Below are 16,109 nucleotides of genomic sequence, written 5' to 3' on the forward strand. Positions count from 1 at the left end.
CCCTCCCACTCTCCCAAATACTCCCAGATATACCCAGCACATCCCACACTAGAAAATGTATGAGTGTGTGTGAGTGTGTGTGTGAGTGTGAGTGTGTGTGTGTGTATGTGTCTGTGTGTGTGTGTGTGTGTGTGTGTGTGTGTGTGTGTGATTGGCAGACTGAAGAAATTTTGAGAAACTGATACTATAGGCCAAATTAATAATCAATGCAAACAAATAAATCCAAGAGATGTGAGATTTGTAAAATGTAGAGTTCCATATTTTCTTAGGAGTGATATTGACCATGAGTGATTTAGATTATTATACAAAGCTAGATCACGGCCTTCACCATGCTATGCATGATGAGCCTTAATAGAGCTGCCTGAGCAGAACTATGCCCTGACATTGACAGACGTTTGGGACAGAATGTCAACAGAAGTGGCCCTTCTGGCAATGGCCAGTGTTTGTGTGTACAAAGCAGGCTATTCTAAATTCCTCTTTAAGTTTTCCATCATCCCTTACCAAACTTTTAAATAAAAAGTATGAAAATAAGTAAATTCTCAGCTTTTCTTTGCGGTGTTTTATGTACATTCATGTTTCAAGTGTTAATATGAATGATTTTGGTATCTTTCTTTTTCAGGTCTGATGGGGAAACTACTAACTCATGCTATTTCTAAGGCTCCGATTAGAAGGCTAATCTTAGAGAACCCTTGCCAAATTCCTGCAGACACGATACAAACTACTTAGTGACATGTGTTGGAAGATATGTTCTTGCAAAGATATTTTTGTTTTAAAATGTTTAAAACTAGTTGTTTCCCAGTTTTGAAGTGCATTGATCTCAAACACACATACATGAAATAACCAGGAAGCACATAGCATCTGCATTTAACAATGATAACATATCACAATTACCTAATAACATGAGTTGGAAGATACTTTGTTGCAAAGATATTTGTATTTTAAAATGGCTAAAAATGGTTGTATCCCAGTTTTGAAGTGCACTGATCTCAAACACACATAACTAAAATAACCAAGAAGTAACAAGGAGGGCATATTACAAGTAACCATTGTTACAATAAACCCTGGCTTTTACTCAGCAAACCATGTTACTAGGGGAAATAAGCAACCTTTACAAGGTCACCAGGCAATAGTAGCAGTCTTTTAATTTATGAATCAGTTTCCTTTTTAAATGAAAAAAATAAGTATTGTTTTCAACTAGTGCAATGCAATTTCTCCTTAAAATTTTAAAATGTCATTGTCTTCTACCTTAGTAGGAACTAAATCAATTCCCTGTCTTCTTATCTGTTGTGAGTAATTATTACACACAGGTCATATTTCATCATAGTATGGCTTATCAGTTGAGAACCATTGAATTAACACTTAAAAAATTAGAGGAGCCTGGGAACAGGCAACATTAATCTACTGAGACATTTCAATGTCCCAGACACATCTAGCCAGGCAGTGGTGGTGCACGCCTTTAATCCCAGCACTTGGGAGGCAGAGGCAAGTGGATTTCTGAGTTCGAGGCCAGCCTGGTCTACAGTGTGAGTTCTAAGACAGCCAGGGCTACACAGAGAAGCCTTGTCTAGAAAAACAAAAACAAAAACAAAAAAAAATTAGAAATGCTTCAAAAATCTGATCATTTTATGATAAATGGATACAAGAAAGTAAAGTGATTCACTCAAAGAAGTTGAGACTGGTTGGACAGATGAACAGAGAAAAGGGAAGACTACTGGGAAAGTGACCATTTCCTAGGAGAAGGATGCAGGTGAGAACAGAGATGCTTCAGTAGATATTTATCTTCTCCTAAGTCTTCTCCTTTATTATAAAATCCCTGCTATACTTCTTGTTTTTTCTTTTTTAAAAAGATTTGTTTATTTTATGTAAGTACACTGTAGCTATCTTCAGACACCCCAGAAGAAGGCACCAGATCTCATAACGGATGGTTGTGAGCCACATGTCATTGCTGGGATTTGAACTCAGAACCTTCGGAAGAGCAGTCAGTACTCTTAACCACGGAACCATCTCTCCATCCCCCCTGCTATATTTCTTAATTCATATTTTATAGTTGCAAATGTTAATCTGCTTTAACTATAGGGCTAATGTGAAAGATATGGAAAATAATTTCATGTTGAACATTCAAGGTCAAAATGAAGCAGTGTGGTAATTGGATAAGTTTACAGACTCTACCAACTGAGGATTGCAGGGTTTCCTCACTTCTGGTAGCTATAGATGACCAAGGAATCCCTGCACTGCCATTCTCCTGCCCAAAAAACAACACAATCATTCCTCATATTGCTCACCCATTTGGTTTGTTAGCACTCTTCTAGTAACTCAAGGTCTTTACTATCATGAGCAACATTTTTGAAGATCTTTTGAAATGTAAGAAAGATCTAAAAGAGGCAGGGGGGATCTAATAATGAATAGCAATAAACTTCAGGGAGAGACTTTGTGATTATTTTGTTATTTCGAAAATTAAAGCTATTATAAAAGAAAAAATACACTATGCAGTGTGTTTCTTTTTAAAAATGATGTTAACAATATTTATGTGTGTGTCACATGCAGTCCTCCTGTTTGAGACCTCATACTTCTGTCATGACAAAATTTAACTTGCCTAATCTTAGATGAATACCCTTAGTAAGATATTTAGCTGCTGTACAATTTGGAGTAGACACATACCTCCATTGCTGGCTGTGTTTTACTGGTAGGCTGGAAAGGACAATAATAGGTATAATTTATACCTATAAATAATAATAATTTGACCTCTAGTCTGAGATTAGAACTTCTTAGATGAGGTCATCTGATCTCATTTAATCAAACTCCTAAGTCATATCATAGCTTCTTGTGTCAAAGAAGTTGATTTTCTTTTTTTTTTTAATTTTACAGTGGTGTATATCGATATTCATAATTAACCAGTTCCCTCAGGATATGACCAAAGTATACACTGTAGCTGTTTAATATCCTGAAAATCTACAATGGGGGAATTTCCAGAGGGTTTTATTACTGCTAGGTAATTGGATTCTTACCTCAGATTTGTAATATTTATATTATGGCTGTAGTCCTTCTGGCCTGACTTTGTTTTCATTATGCATAATTAGAGATTTAAAACTTTTCTAATTGTGTAACCATTAATTTTTCCCTGTAGAATAAGTGCCATGTTTGAGACAGAGTATGAGAAAATCAAACGTGCATTCAGTGAGATACTCACACACTACACAGTAATAACAGTAACATCAAGTCAATTAAAAAGTTATTTTTTAAGAAACTACACACCTATACCTTTACAACTATAACTGTTCACCATGGAAAAACCTGAGCATACAATATGTCTTCAAGGGTGCTGTTACTAATGACATTGGGGTGCTCCTTAAAATTTAGAGAAAATAACTTTTAAAATTTCCCACAAATCAAATTCAAAGGAGAGCCTTGAGAAGGAAATATCTAACTCATCAAAGCGTGTATATGAATGGGAGTAGGCTGTACATCAATAGCAAATCCAATTTTTACACTTGATGAATAAAAACTGTGCATAGCAGCCAAGAGAAGCTGGGAAATAGTTGAGATTACCTTGAGAGGTTTTGCCTTATAGGCTCAGATGACCACTAATATGCATAGATTTCAGAATCAGCGATTGCTAAAAACTATTTTTTACCAAATGTTACAATTTTCACAGTACAGTAAACACTCACTGGTATTCCTTAAGAAAGCAGACTGCAGAATACTTAGCAAACAGCACTCACTCAACTGCTATGTGGCTTGAAAATGGAGGATGCAACTGTCACTTGAAATTCTGAAGATCATTATCACCAACTTTCTTTTTAAATGCCCAGAGCAGGTTTGTTCCTGCTGTGGCTATGACAGACTGAAGTCTTAACCCATGCCATTTAGTTTTAGGTACATTATTAAAATACATTGACCATAGTTAAATTAACTTATAGAAAATAATGCGCCAAGAAGGATGATACTTGAAGAAGCCAAAGTCATGGACTCTATCCATTTCAACAGTATACCTCACTTCCAACTCTTGGATCTTCAAACTAGTCACTCTCTCCATATAACAGTATGTAATAAGGGACCGCACAGATCACAGCCACCCTTTTGTATCAACTGGACAACACTGACCTCTAGTGTTTCAGAAAGTAGAAAAACAAGCTCAGTAACAAAGCTTACTAAGGCTCTTGGGTCTTTCTCTTGGCCAAATGTGGGGATGATTTCAGGGAGAAGGGGAGAAGAAGAGGAAATGGAAAGGGCAACAGAGGAAGGAAGGGGAGAAGGCAGAACAGAGAATTAAAATTACCTGACTGTAATTTGCTTCCATATATCATTTAAAATAATTTACTAGCTTATCCCCACCAGGGGGAGAGGGTAGCCTCTTTTACCCTTCTTTATAACACAGCCTTTAAGGAAATGTTACAATTACAAATTGTGAGCTTTCCGATCTTTGGATGACAGAAACACTGACTCTGTTGAACATCTATCCACCTGTCTTCCTTCTGGAATGCAAATTCTGGGACAAGAGCCTCTGAGGATTAAGGAATAAAGCAGAGGGGTCTTCCATAGTAAGTCTTCTCTCTTTCCTCTTGTGTTACTGATACTGATAACATGAATTATAAAAGTAAATTAAATTGTCCAAATCAGGATTATATTTTGGAGGTTCAGTGTCAAAATAAAAGATGAGGGAACAAACACAGAAACTTGAGGGACTGTGATAAGCCACCCTTGCAAAGAACACAGATGGCTTAATTGCATCCTTTCTCATTTGGGAGTTCCCAGAGAAGGAAAAACTTCCCCCACACTGCCCAGAGAAGCAACTGGGCAATTGAGCTTGAATCTCTCACAGCTTTAGTGATTTAGTCAAGTTTGACAAACTGGATCTTATAAATATATAGTGCAGGCAAGAAATTTTAGAAGTCATGAATTCTTTCCTATTGAATTAAATGCTCTGTGCTTGCAGGATTCAAAATGTGGGTACTACAGTTCATACTCATTCCTTCATAGAATTTTGAGGGTGGATTGTGTACTAAAAGTCCCCCCTCCTGTAATAGGACAGCCATTGATCTCCTGGAATAACTACATTTGGGCTGCAATTCTTAGGCCCAAACTCCCAATCCCCTTACAAGGAAGTTACAAACTGCTCCCAGCTGAAACCTTATGCCTAAGGCAGTGGAAAGAGCTGTGTGCTTAGGGTGGCAGTAGGGGTAGAGGTGATTCGGAAACATTTCAAATCATTTGGAGCTGCAGTCCCATTATCACCTATCTTGGAGACACAGGAGTAGTCTCTGCCCTTTGAGGCTTGCTCTAGATCTGCGCAGTAGAGCTAGCATCAGGCTAAGGAAACTTTATGATTCCAATGAAGGGCGGGCAGTCCAGCAAAGCAAGCTCATTAAAGCTCTGCTAACTTTTGGGGTTGTTAGAATGGTCAAACTAGACTGGCTAGGTTTCAACCTGCTCTTTCCTTTTACGCAGAGCATATAATGTTGGACAGTAGATACTTTTACTCAGGAGAGTCCTATCCCACCTTACCTTCCCGCCCCCAGTTCCAAGTACTCACAATTTGACGCTGTTAATCCAAAATGCCACAAGCCAGAGAGCACCAAAATAAAAACGCTATTCAGTCTTGGTACAGAATCCATTTCCCTCAGTGAGCGATCGCTTCCAATGGAATCCCAAATTCACGGGCACCAGCCTTGACCTGTTTTTTTTTTTTTCTTTTCCTTTTTTATTTCTCTTTTTATTTCTTCCTCCGCACAGCCTGAAACCCCTCCCACCCCCGCTTCTCCTTCACTCCATTCTGCTTCAGCGCTTCCTCGGAGATGCGAGCTCCAATCGACGTTTATAGTTTCTGCAACTGTCACTTTCTGTGCTTGCCTTTCTCGCCTGCCTCGTCTTCCTCCGGATTCCCTTTCTTTAAGGGTCAGATCTAAACTCGAGCGCAGTTCTTGGCACCCAGTTCCACCAACAGACAAAAGCACTTCATTTGTACTCTAGAGCTGTGTTCAGCACCAGAGGGGCGGACAGCTCATTTCGGGAACTCTCTGTACGGCCCCGCCCCCAGTCGATCCCGCCCTGCGCTGGCCTGGGCGGGTCCTTGACAAATCCCTGGCAAGACAGCTCTGCTTCCAGGTGCTCTGATGACTTGCTGGGGAAGCAAGGAGCAAAAGAATTCTCTCTCTGTCTCTCTCTCTGTCTCTCTCTCTGTCTCTCTCTCTGTCTCTCTCTCTCTCTCTGCCCTCCCTCTCCTTTTTTAAACCTTTTATTTTATATTTTATTGGATATTTTAATTATTTACATTTCAAATGTTATCCCTTTTCCCCAGTTTCCACTCTGGAAACACCCTATCCCACCCCCACTCCCCTGCTTCTATGAGGGTGCTCCCCACGCACCCACCCACTCCCTCCTCCCTGCCCTGGCATTCCCCTATACTGGGGCATCGACCCTTCAGAGGACCAAGAGACTCTCCTCCCATTGATGCCCCACAAGCACATTGATCCTGTGCTACATGTGTGGCTGGAGTCACAGGTCGCTCCATGTGTACTCTTTGGTTGGTGGTTTAGTCCCTGAGAATTCTGGGGGACTCCGTGCTCAGTCCAGTGGTTGACTGCAAGCATCCACCTCTGTATTTGTCAGGCTCTGGCAGAGCCTCTCTGGAGACAGACATATCAGGCTCCTGTCCGCATCTGCAGGAGTGTCTGTGTTTGGTATCTGCATATGGGATGGATCCTCAGGTGGGACAAACTCTGGATGGCCTTTCCTTCAGTCTCTGCTCCACACTTTGTCTCTGTATCTCCTCCCGTATTTTGTTCCACCATCTAAGAAAGACTGAAGCTTCCACACTGGTCTTCCTTCTTCATGAGCTTCATGTGGTCTGTGAGATGTATCTTGTGTATTCTTTCCTTTCTATCTGTGCATCCTTGTTTCCCAGCATCCCTAACTACCTATCCTTTCTCTTTTTCTTTCTCCCTAATTAGGGGCATTTACATCAATCAAGTGTTTTGAACAATGCTGAAGCGATGACTAGAAGAGTGTGTGGGATTTCCCTGAAGGAAGGAAGCATCCTTGTTTGTTTGGGTTTTTTGTTTTTGTTTTATTTTTTTAAGAAAAAATATTAAAAAAAATTTAAAAAAAATTAAAAAAAAATTAAAAAAAAATAAAAAAAAATAAATAAAAAAAATAAAAATAAATAAAAAAAAAACAAAAAGAAAAAATATTAATTAAGAATAAATGTCAGTTCCCAGCACTTGGGAGACAGAGGCAGGTGGATTTCTGAGTTTGAGGCCAGCCTGGTCTACAAAGTGAGTTCCAGGATAGCCAGGTCTATACAGAGAGACCCTGTATCGAGAAAAAAAAAGAATAAATGTCAGTGTTACTCAATTGCACCACAGCTTCAAATTATCTCCAAAATGCATTTTAAGTAAAATGTTTTAACAAGGTTTTAACAATGTCTATTCCAGCAGAGTCACTTAATATGAACCATCAGGGCAAGGGAAATGTGCTGTTTTACATATTCAAACGATGTAGAAACATGTCACTATGGAGTCCACAATTGTGATATATCTTCAAGATGTTAATAAACACCATAACTCCCTGTTTTAGGTGTACATATGCAGACCTAGTGTATAGTATAGAAATTACTCCTAAATTACAAATCTATTTACAGTTGTAGCTTTCATTTTATTTTTTGTCTCAAACACACCTATTCTTGAGCAACTTAGAGCTTTAACCAGCAGACATTGGTATAAGATTTGCCAATGCTTTGGGAAGCTGGTTGATTGTGCCTCAGACTGTGGTGAGGGGGAAAACAGCTGTTCCTCACAGACAGGACTGTAAACAATGACATCAGCATCGTCTGAAGATTTTAGTTCAGCCAGATCATTATTTGCCTATTGAAGTCTTTTCTTTCATAAGGATTTTAGTCTGATTGATGCAGCTGCCACAAGACTAATTCAGATTGAATAATTCTGTATTTCTTTCCATGTTGCTGCTCCTAGAATAATTCATACCTGCACAGCATCTGACTTTGAAGAGGCTCATACATTTGGCACAGTCAATGATTAATTATTAGTATTAAAAAAGAGTTTTAAAAGTATGGATAAAAAAAATCTTGGAATGTCTATATTTTACAAAAATCCATCTAGACATCTTCCCAAACTAAAACCTTATTCAAATAAAAAAAAAAAGGAATGGGCTTTATATAGGTTTGAAAACTGCATACAAGCTTGAGGACTGGACTTCACTTCTTCACTTCCCTGACATTTTGAATAAAAACCCTGATGTTGAGTCTGGCATGGTGGCTCAAGCCTTTAATCCCAGCACTCGAGAGGCAGAGACAGGTGGATTTTTGAGTTTGAGACCAGCCTGGTCTACAAAGTGAGTTCCAGGACAACCAGAGCTATACAGAGAAACTCTGTCTTGGAAAACCAAAACAAACAAACAAACAAACAAACAAACAAAAAACCTGGTGTTATTTAGCATATTTGCAACCTTAGTTGTTGGGGAGAGAGGTTGGTTTCACTCATTCATTGAATCTCCAGTTTAACCAAGCAGTGATCTCTGAGTACAAATGGAAGAGTGCCAGTAAATAATGTTATTAGAAGACACCATTTAGCTTCTGACCTCTATAAGCACATCCAGACATGACCACATACACATACATGGACAGGTATACACATTGTATATGCACATGCACATGAACTATCTATTCCCACACTTTCATATACTATATAGTCTTATACAGAAATAAAGAACAGATAAAGGACGTGACATAGTTTTATTATATTTCACTCTTAATTTTCTCTGAAACACTTCTATTTCATCCATAATAGAAGACAGAAAAAAGAATCATTCGTCACATAGCCTTTGCTGAGGAGTATTCAGCAAGTGATCCATGTACTAATTTCATAATACCCTTGAGACATATATCTGTAAAATATGTTTGCTCATTTTCATTTTTTGAAGCTATACTAGAAGGAGATGTGATATCATTTTGAGTAATACAAAATTTAGTAACTTCAACTCACAGGCTATTGACCAATGAACTCCCCTCCCAACCTGTTTTCCCTTACTTCTGAAGTCCTGTAAGATAAAATCCCTATAATGTGGATCCTGGAGTGTACAGGAAGATAGCTTACGTAGGACTACATCAGATATTCTATTCTGAAAAGCAATGTTTGTGATGATTTTGACCTCACATGTCCTGCTTTGTTTTATTAACTGAAGGATAATTTCTGTTATCATGAGATTTTCAGGGTTTTTTGTTTGTTTGTTTTGCTTTTTGTTGGTTTTGTAAAATATTGATGTAGTAGAATGTCATGTTTTCCTTTAAGGTTTTTTTCTTTATAACTTAATTTTATTGTTTTACATTGTGTTTCCTTCCCTATAGTAAATGGCTGATGAGAGAGCAAAAGAAATGGATAAAGTTGCTGCTCTTGTAGCCCTAAAGCTGACTTACAAATATAGGACAGGAACATATCCAAAGTTAAGATAGCAGCAGCCATTATTATGAGACTTTGTGCCAAGTGTCGCACATAACAAGCACTGTTGGAGATTTTAAGTTGATAGGGTAGGGGAGCAGAGTGAGGAGAGGGTACAAGGAAATTTTAGGATAGCATTTGAAATATAAATACAGGAAATATCTAATAAAAAAGGAAAAAATAAATGTTTATAATAGTTACATTTAAAAAACGGGGAGGGGGGGTGAGTCACAGGTGGCATAATGAATCAATTCTTTGTCTCCTTGCAGTAAACCATTGTTCATGTCAGGCCAAGTCAAATGTATGTTTGCCTCAGTAGGAGAAGTGAGTCTATAATGAAGGCAGAATTCTACTTTTTCAGAGGAGTGGACGTCAACAGTAATGTTCAGAGCCACATAATGAGAAAAGTTTGCTAGAACTGCAATGCTTCCTGTGGACATTTTAATCCCCCCCTCACTGAGTTGATATTCAAAGGAGTCTTCTCCTTTCACATAGTCTGTGTAATTACATTTGTACAGGCCATTACTTGTCACAATCAGACTGAGATATTAAAATGAATCACTCTCTTTCACTTATGTCTATATATTTTTAAAGAATTGCCCTGCCAAAATTACCATGATATCATTTGGATATGCTTGATGTTCCCTGAGAATCCTGCTTCACTAATTTCATAAAATGTGTTCTTGGGAGTGAAGTTGAAGTACTGAGACTAGATCTTGGCATGAATTCTACATTGACTGAAATTAAACTTTAACATAGAGCATTCTTTTGACATCCAGTTTCTTTTTGGTAAATGTATCCTGTGTGTGCTTATATAATTTTGTGCCTGTATATGTGTGTGCTTGTGCATATGTCTTTGTTTGGGGCTATGCATTCATGCATGTCTGTGTATTTGCATTTGTGTGTGTCACCTGTGTGAGGGTGTGGTATACATGAGCATCACCAGGTGCTTGTGTTTTCTGTATATGCATATGTGCATTTGTGCGTGTGTGTGTCTGTGTGTGTGTCTGTGTGTCTGTGTATGTATGTGTGACCATGAAGGCCAGAAGAGGGCATCATATCACTGGAGCAGCTGGAGTTACAGGCAGTTATGAACCACATGAAATGGGTATTGGGAACAGAACCTGGGTCCTCTTGACTAGCAGCAGGTACACTTAACTGTAGAGCCATCTCTCCAGCAAGTTTTAAGACCTGTCATCTATGGACTCGAGCAGTTTTTGGCTTTGGTGTTCCTTAATAATTTATAGAACCATATGTAGAGTAGTACTTTTTGTTATAGGACTTTGTGTGTTATCAGTGTGAAAATTTAGCACACTGGATAAAGTGTATCCATTTATCCCTGAAGTAAAAATAGCTGCAAATATCTAAAAGGAGCTGACTCATTGTAGAAAATGCTGCATAATTACTTACTAACACACTATAGTCAAATTATAGGAGCTGGGTGAACAACAGCAGTATGCATAGACTGTATCATTGATTTTTATTATATGCCAATGGCTATTTGGTTCTGTCTTCAGGATTTGAGTCCCCTCCACAACTAGTTTGCTGATTGTCAGCTATTTTCAACTTCTCAGATTGCCTAGAAGGCTGAGGAATAATAAATCCTAAATAGATTAAGACTCTTACAATGGCTATAGGCTCCTGTAGGAGTAGCTATCTGGTGCTTGCTGTGTAGTCAGGATCTGATAAGTAGATTCCAAGGAAAGGGTCAATTTTCTTAAAATAAATAGAGAAATGTGTGAGTTTAAAGTTAATTGTTCCTGCAGTTTCTATACATCAGTGGCTGCAACTCATGATAACAGGAGTTAATAATAGCAGCTGCAGTCCATTTTTTGTGACTTGGGGCAGGCTAGAAGGCTTTGCTGGGAATCTTTATCACTCTCTGCCTTTTAGAAAATATTTATTATTTATTTATTTATGTGTCTTCATCTGCATATGCCACATATATATGAGTACCTAAGGGGTCCAGAAAAAGGTGCCAAATCCCTTAAAGTTGGAGTTACAGGACATTTTGTGCTGTCCAAAAAGGGTGCTGAGAACTGAACCCAGGTCATCTGGAAGAGGAACAAGTGTTTGTAACTGCTGACCATTTGTCACTTCACCTTTTTGTTTTTGAGCCAAGATCTCTCAATAAACTTGAAGCAATGAAATTGGATTTGGCAACACTGGTGGCCAACATGATTCAAGAATTCTCTTGTTGATCTCTGCAGAACTGGGATTGGATGTATTTGATACTGTGCCCAGCTTTTTACATGAGTGCAGGGAACTGAACTTCTGTTTGCATCATAAACACTTGACTGGCTGTGCAATCTCCCTAGACAATTTTTTATTCACAACAGTCAATTACTTCTACAGTGTAACACAAAGTCTAAATGCAAGGTAGTCAGTCATACTTAGATTCCCTAAAATGTAAATAATCCTTATTAAACATCATTTTACGTTTGAGTTTCTTTACTTTAGCTAAAATATTATTGAATTTTTTTTTATTTGTGAAACAAACAAACAAAAAAGGTTTCTGCAGTACTTCCCTCCCTCAGGAAGCAATTGAACAGCCAGTGTGCTGTTGCAAAGTTTGTTGAATTTAATGAAGGCATACACATACACCTTAGATCCTCCCTCATTTTTATATAATCTCAGTCAATATCTGAACAGATCTTTCCTTTGCACATCCCAGGAGGAAGTGTCTAATAATCTTATGCTCTTCAAAGTCATATTTTGTCATATTTTTCAAATAATCAATCTAGCTGCATATGTATCAAAAGATGGCCTAGTCGGCCATCACTGGAAAGAGAGGCCCATTGGACTTGCAAACTTTATATGCCCCAGTACAGGGGAACGCCAAGGCCAAAAAGTGGGAGGGGGGGTAGGGGAGTGGGGGGGAGGGTATGGGGGACTTTTGGGATAGCATTGGAAATGTAAATGAGGAAAATACCTAATAAAAAAAATATAAAAAAATATGTAGTAGATACAACTGATTTCCTGGGTTTATTTTATTATGTAACCTTGTACTTAGTGTCCTTTTATCCATTTTTTTATTTAAACTAGGATAGAAATCACACTGGAAAACATCTACAATATCCTTTTTTCTCTGGCATTTTAATAACATGTTAACCTAAAGCCAGCAGGGGTTGTGTTGACTGCTAGGAATGTGAAATGCACATAGGAGACCCATATACACAAATACAGAGCAAGGGGAGGGGGTTTGGAGAAGGAGAGGGAGAAGGAGAGAGAGAGGGGGAGGGGAGGGGGAGGGGAGGGGGAGGGGGAGGGGGAGGGGGAGGGAGAGGGAGAGGGAGAGGGAGAGGGAGAGTACATACCTGAAATTTCTGTTTGAGGAACTGAGTAGGTTGTAAATTGTTGCTCAATGTCAGAAGTGAAAGAAAGGGGTCAGGATGTATATTAAATGTATGTCGCAGTAGTATGTTAAAGATATATACAGTGTAGATAATGTATGTTCATGCTCAGTACTACAGAATCATAAGCATAAATACTTTAGGCAATGTACATGAGTTTCTATTTTCATCATAAATAATTTCAATCACTTTCTATTAAACCATTTCTCTGTGTTCATCACATTAGAAATGATGTGAATTATAGATTAACTAGGTATACTCTGATTTTGGGGAGATGTGACATGGCACTGCAACCAAATATGTTCAATAGGTGAATTATTAGGTGGCTAATGTAGGGCATCTGTGTACATGTGGCTATCACACCAGCACATTCTGCAGGCTTGAGTTAAAAATATTCAGAAAAACATATGGATCCTATATAAGTATATATTTTATCTTGTAATTATTTCTTAAGTAGCAAATTATAATTATTTGCAAGCCATTGAATTATTTTTGGGTATAACAACTCACTAGAGATATTTCTATAAGGAACGATGCAAAGGTTACATGCACATGACACTTCATTTTTCATGAATAACTTTTCATATCCATAGAACTGTTCTAAACCCATGTCCTTGATGCTAATGTAAAGCAACTCTGAAAACAATTCTAGTCACAAGTGTTTAATCTTGGAAATTTACTGGTGTGCCTTTATTTCAGTGGAATGCATATTGATCACATCAATCTAGAGTTGTCTTTAGTCACATAATTATGAAATTGAAAATATAAAGCTGGAAACCAGGAGAACATAGACACTACAGTTAGGAGAAAGGATTGGTGCCCAATTTAGAAGAAAAAAAAAGAGCAAAACAGGAAAAATAACTGACAAGGTTTACAAACCTTTGTTTATGGGCCAAGGCAGGTCTGGACTTTGCTCTGACATAACACACAGTTACAAACTGCTTTTTTGTTTAAAATATCTTGAACCAATCGTACTTTTTAGCATACAGAAACTGCATGAAATACTCACTGTGCTTGAGTGCACTTGCTGCCTTAAGCAGCCCATGTATCACGAGCTGCCTTCAGACTGGATTGTGAAGCTTGGAATTTTTTGGAGAAGTCTCCAGAAGCTGCAGGTGTGCCTCATTAACACATTCTCTTTCTAGCATAATCAAGCTCCTGAACTCAATCCTCCAATCTTGAAAAGCAAAATGGATAAAGAATAAATATTAAAACCTGGGTATAGTGATGCGAACCAGTAATCCTATCCCCTAGGAGGCACACACAAGTAGATCCCTGTGAGTCACCGGGCACTTGATTTATCAAAATCTGTGATAGCCAGATTTAAAGACTCGCCATCTCTCTAAAAGAAAGGCGGGGCTGAACAGAAGTCACAGTGAATAAATCACTTTCCCCACAACTGTCAACACTGGGATTCAAACTTCCACGATCCATATAAAGGCAAAAGATTGTGGTGGCTGTCTGTCCTGTGGTGGCTGTCTGTCCTCCTGACATCAGAGAGGCAGAGGCAGGAATTCCTGGCCAAAGCTGGCCAGCAAGGTCCCAGCTGAGAAATTATGGCTTGGTTAAATAAACTGGGGCACAATTAAAGATGGCACTCCAACTACAGCAGCCCAACTTACGCATGCACACACACACAGACACACAGACACACACCATATTCACATGTTAAAAAATGAAAAGAAAAGAAATTAAAACAAAACACAATAAACAAAACAAACAAACAAAAACAACCAACAACAACAACAAAGTAGACAGTTCTTAAAGATCAATATCTGAAGCTGATCTCTGGTTTGTATTACATGTAAATGCAGGTGCATGTACACATGCAAGAGCAAGCAAGAGAGCAAGCATGTGCACACACACACACACACACACACATGCCCACACAGGAGGCCTGCAATAATAGAGGGAAAGAAACAGAGAGAAATAGTTAGTTGTTGTCGTTGTCACTGCTGACACCATTGCATACACTAGCAAGATTTTGCTGAAAGGACCCAAATATAGCTGTCTCTTGTGATACGATGCCGGGGCCTAGCAAACACAGGAGTGGATGTTCACAGTCAGCTATTGGATGTATCACAGGGCTCCCAATGGAGAAGCTAGAGAAAGTACCCAAGGAGCTAAAGGGATCTGCAACCCTATTGTTGGAACAACATGATGTACTAACCAGAACCCCGGAGCTCTTGTCTCTAGCTGCATATGTATCGAAAGATGGTCTAGTCGGCCATCAATGGAAAGAGAGGCCCATTGGACTTGCAAACTTTATATGCCCCAATATAGGGGAATGCCAGGGCCAAAAGAATGGGAATGGGTGGGTAGGGAAGTGGGGGGCGCTATGGGGGACTTTTGGGATAACATTGGAAATGTAATTAAGGAAAATATGTAATAAATATTAAAAATTAAAAAAAAAAGAAAGAAAGAAACAGAGAAAAGGAGAGGAAAGTGATGTAAGTGAATGCAAGCCAGGTTGTAGAGAAGAAATGAAAGGATAAATTTCAGGAGTAGATTCTGTCCTCTTACTGTGTTGAGGCAGGGTCTTGTCTCTCTTGTTGCTTCATGTATTTTCTAGCCTAGCTGACTGCAGAGTTGAATCCTTTCTCGCCACAGGAGAGCTGGGATTACAAAATGTCTGGCTTTTTGACGTTGGATCTGAGGACAGAACTCAGGTCCTCAGGCTTTAGCAAGTGTGTTTACAGCCGTTACTCACTAGCTATCTCACTAGCCCAGTTCCAAATTTGGAAAGGAGCCGTTTAAATGTGTCATATGCTGTGGGATAAATACAATAAAAAAAAACAATCTCTGAGAGTTGAAAATTACAGCCTGTATATGTGGATTTGGATATAGTGTTTGGTTTTAGATCTGGAACAAGGGACTGAGGTATATATTTTACATACCAAAGCAGATCTGGCTGCTAGGTTCTCCCAGAATCCCTCATCTATACCCAGCATACCCTGGCTCCAACCCTGAACTTAAAAGCCCAAGAGGCTGCACTGTCTTATCCCCAGAGGCCCTTTCCTATATAACCCAGACATTTTGTTCTCTCCTCTCTCACCTATTCTCACTTCTCTTCTCTCTCTCTCTGCATGCACATCTTTCTTTCTCTTCCATCTCCCACATCTTTCCTTTCCCATGGTCCATGGTGACTCCCCTGGCTACAGTCTTTGGGGCCAGTGAACTTGCCCAAGAGCAGCTTCCCAATAAACCTCCATTTAATATAATCTAGCCTGGCTTGAATTGGTTCATTTCACCAGTGGAGAAATAACTTAATAGTGAGCTGTAATTGTATTTCAAGACATTCTCAATT

General features: G+C 38.8%; 1 protein-coding gene across 2 annotated transcripts in view; it reads right to left on the reverse strand.

Moving 5' to 3' along the window:
• LOC110312287 (contactin-associated protein like 5-3) overlaps positions 1–5,778 on the reverse strand; it is a 604,300-nt gene extending 598,522 nt beyond the window's left edge. For both annotated transcript variants that reach the window (XM_085832770.1, XM_085832768.1), the window contains exon 1: positions 5,531–5,778. In XM_085832770.1, the coding sequence (XP_085688896.1) occupies positions 5,531–5,612 (82 nt within the window). In that variant the 5' untranslated portion in view covers positions 5,613–5,778. The remainder of the gene's footprint in view (positions 1–5,530) is intronic.
• Positions 5,779–16,109: the final 10,331 nt, after the last annotated feature.

This window comes from Mus caroli, unplaced genomic scaffold, assembly GCF_978045245.1.
Source record: "Mus caroli unplaced genomic scaffold, Mus_caroli_1 scaffold_18, whole genome shotgun sequence".
Classification (NCBI taxonomy): Eukaryota; Metazoa; Chordata; class Mammalia; order Rodentia; family Muridae; genus Mus; species Mus caroli.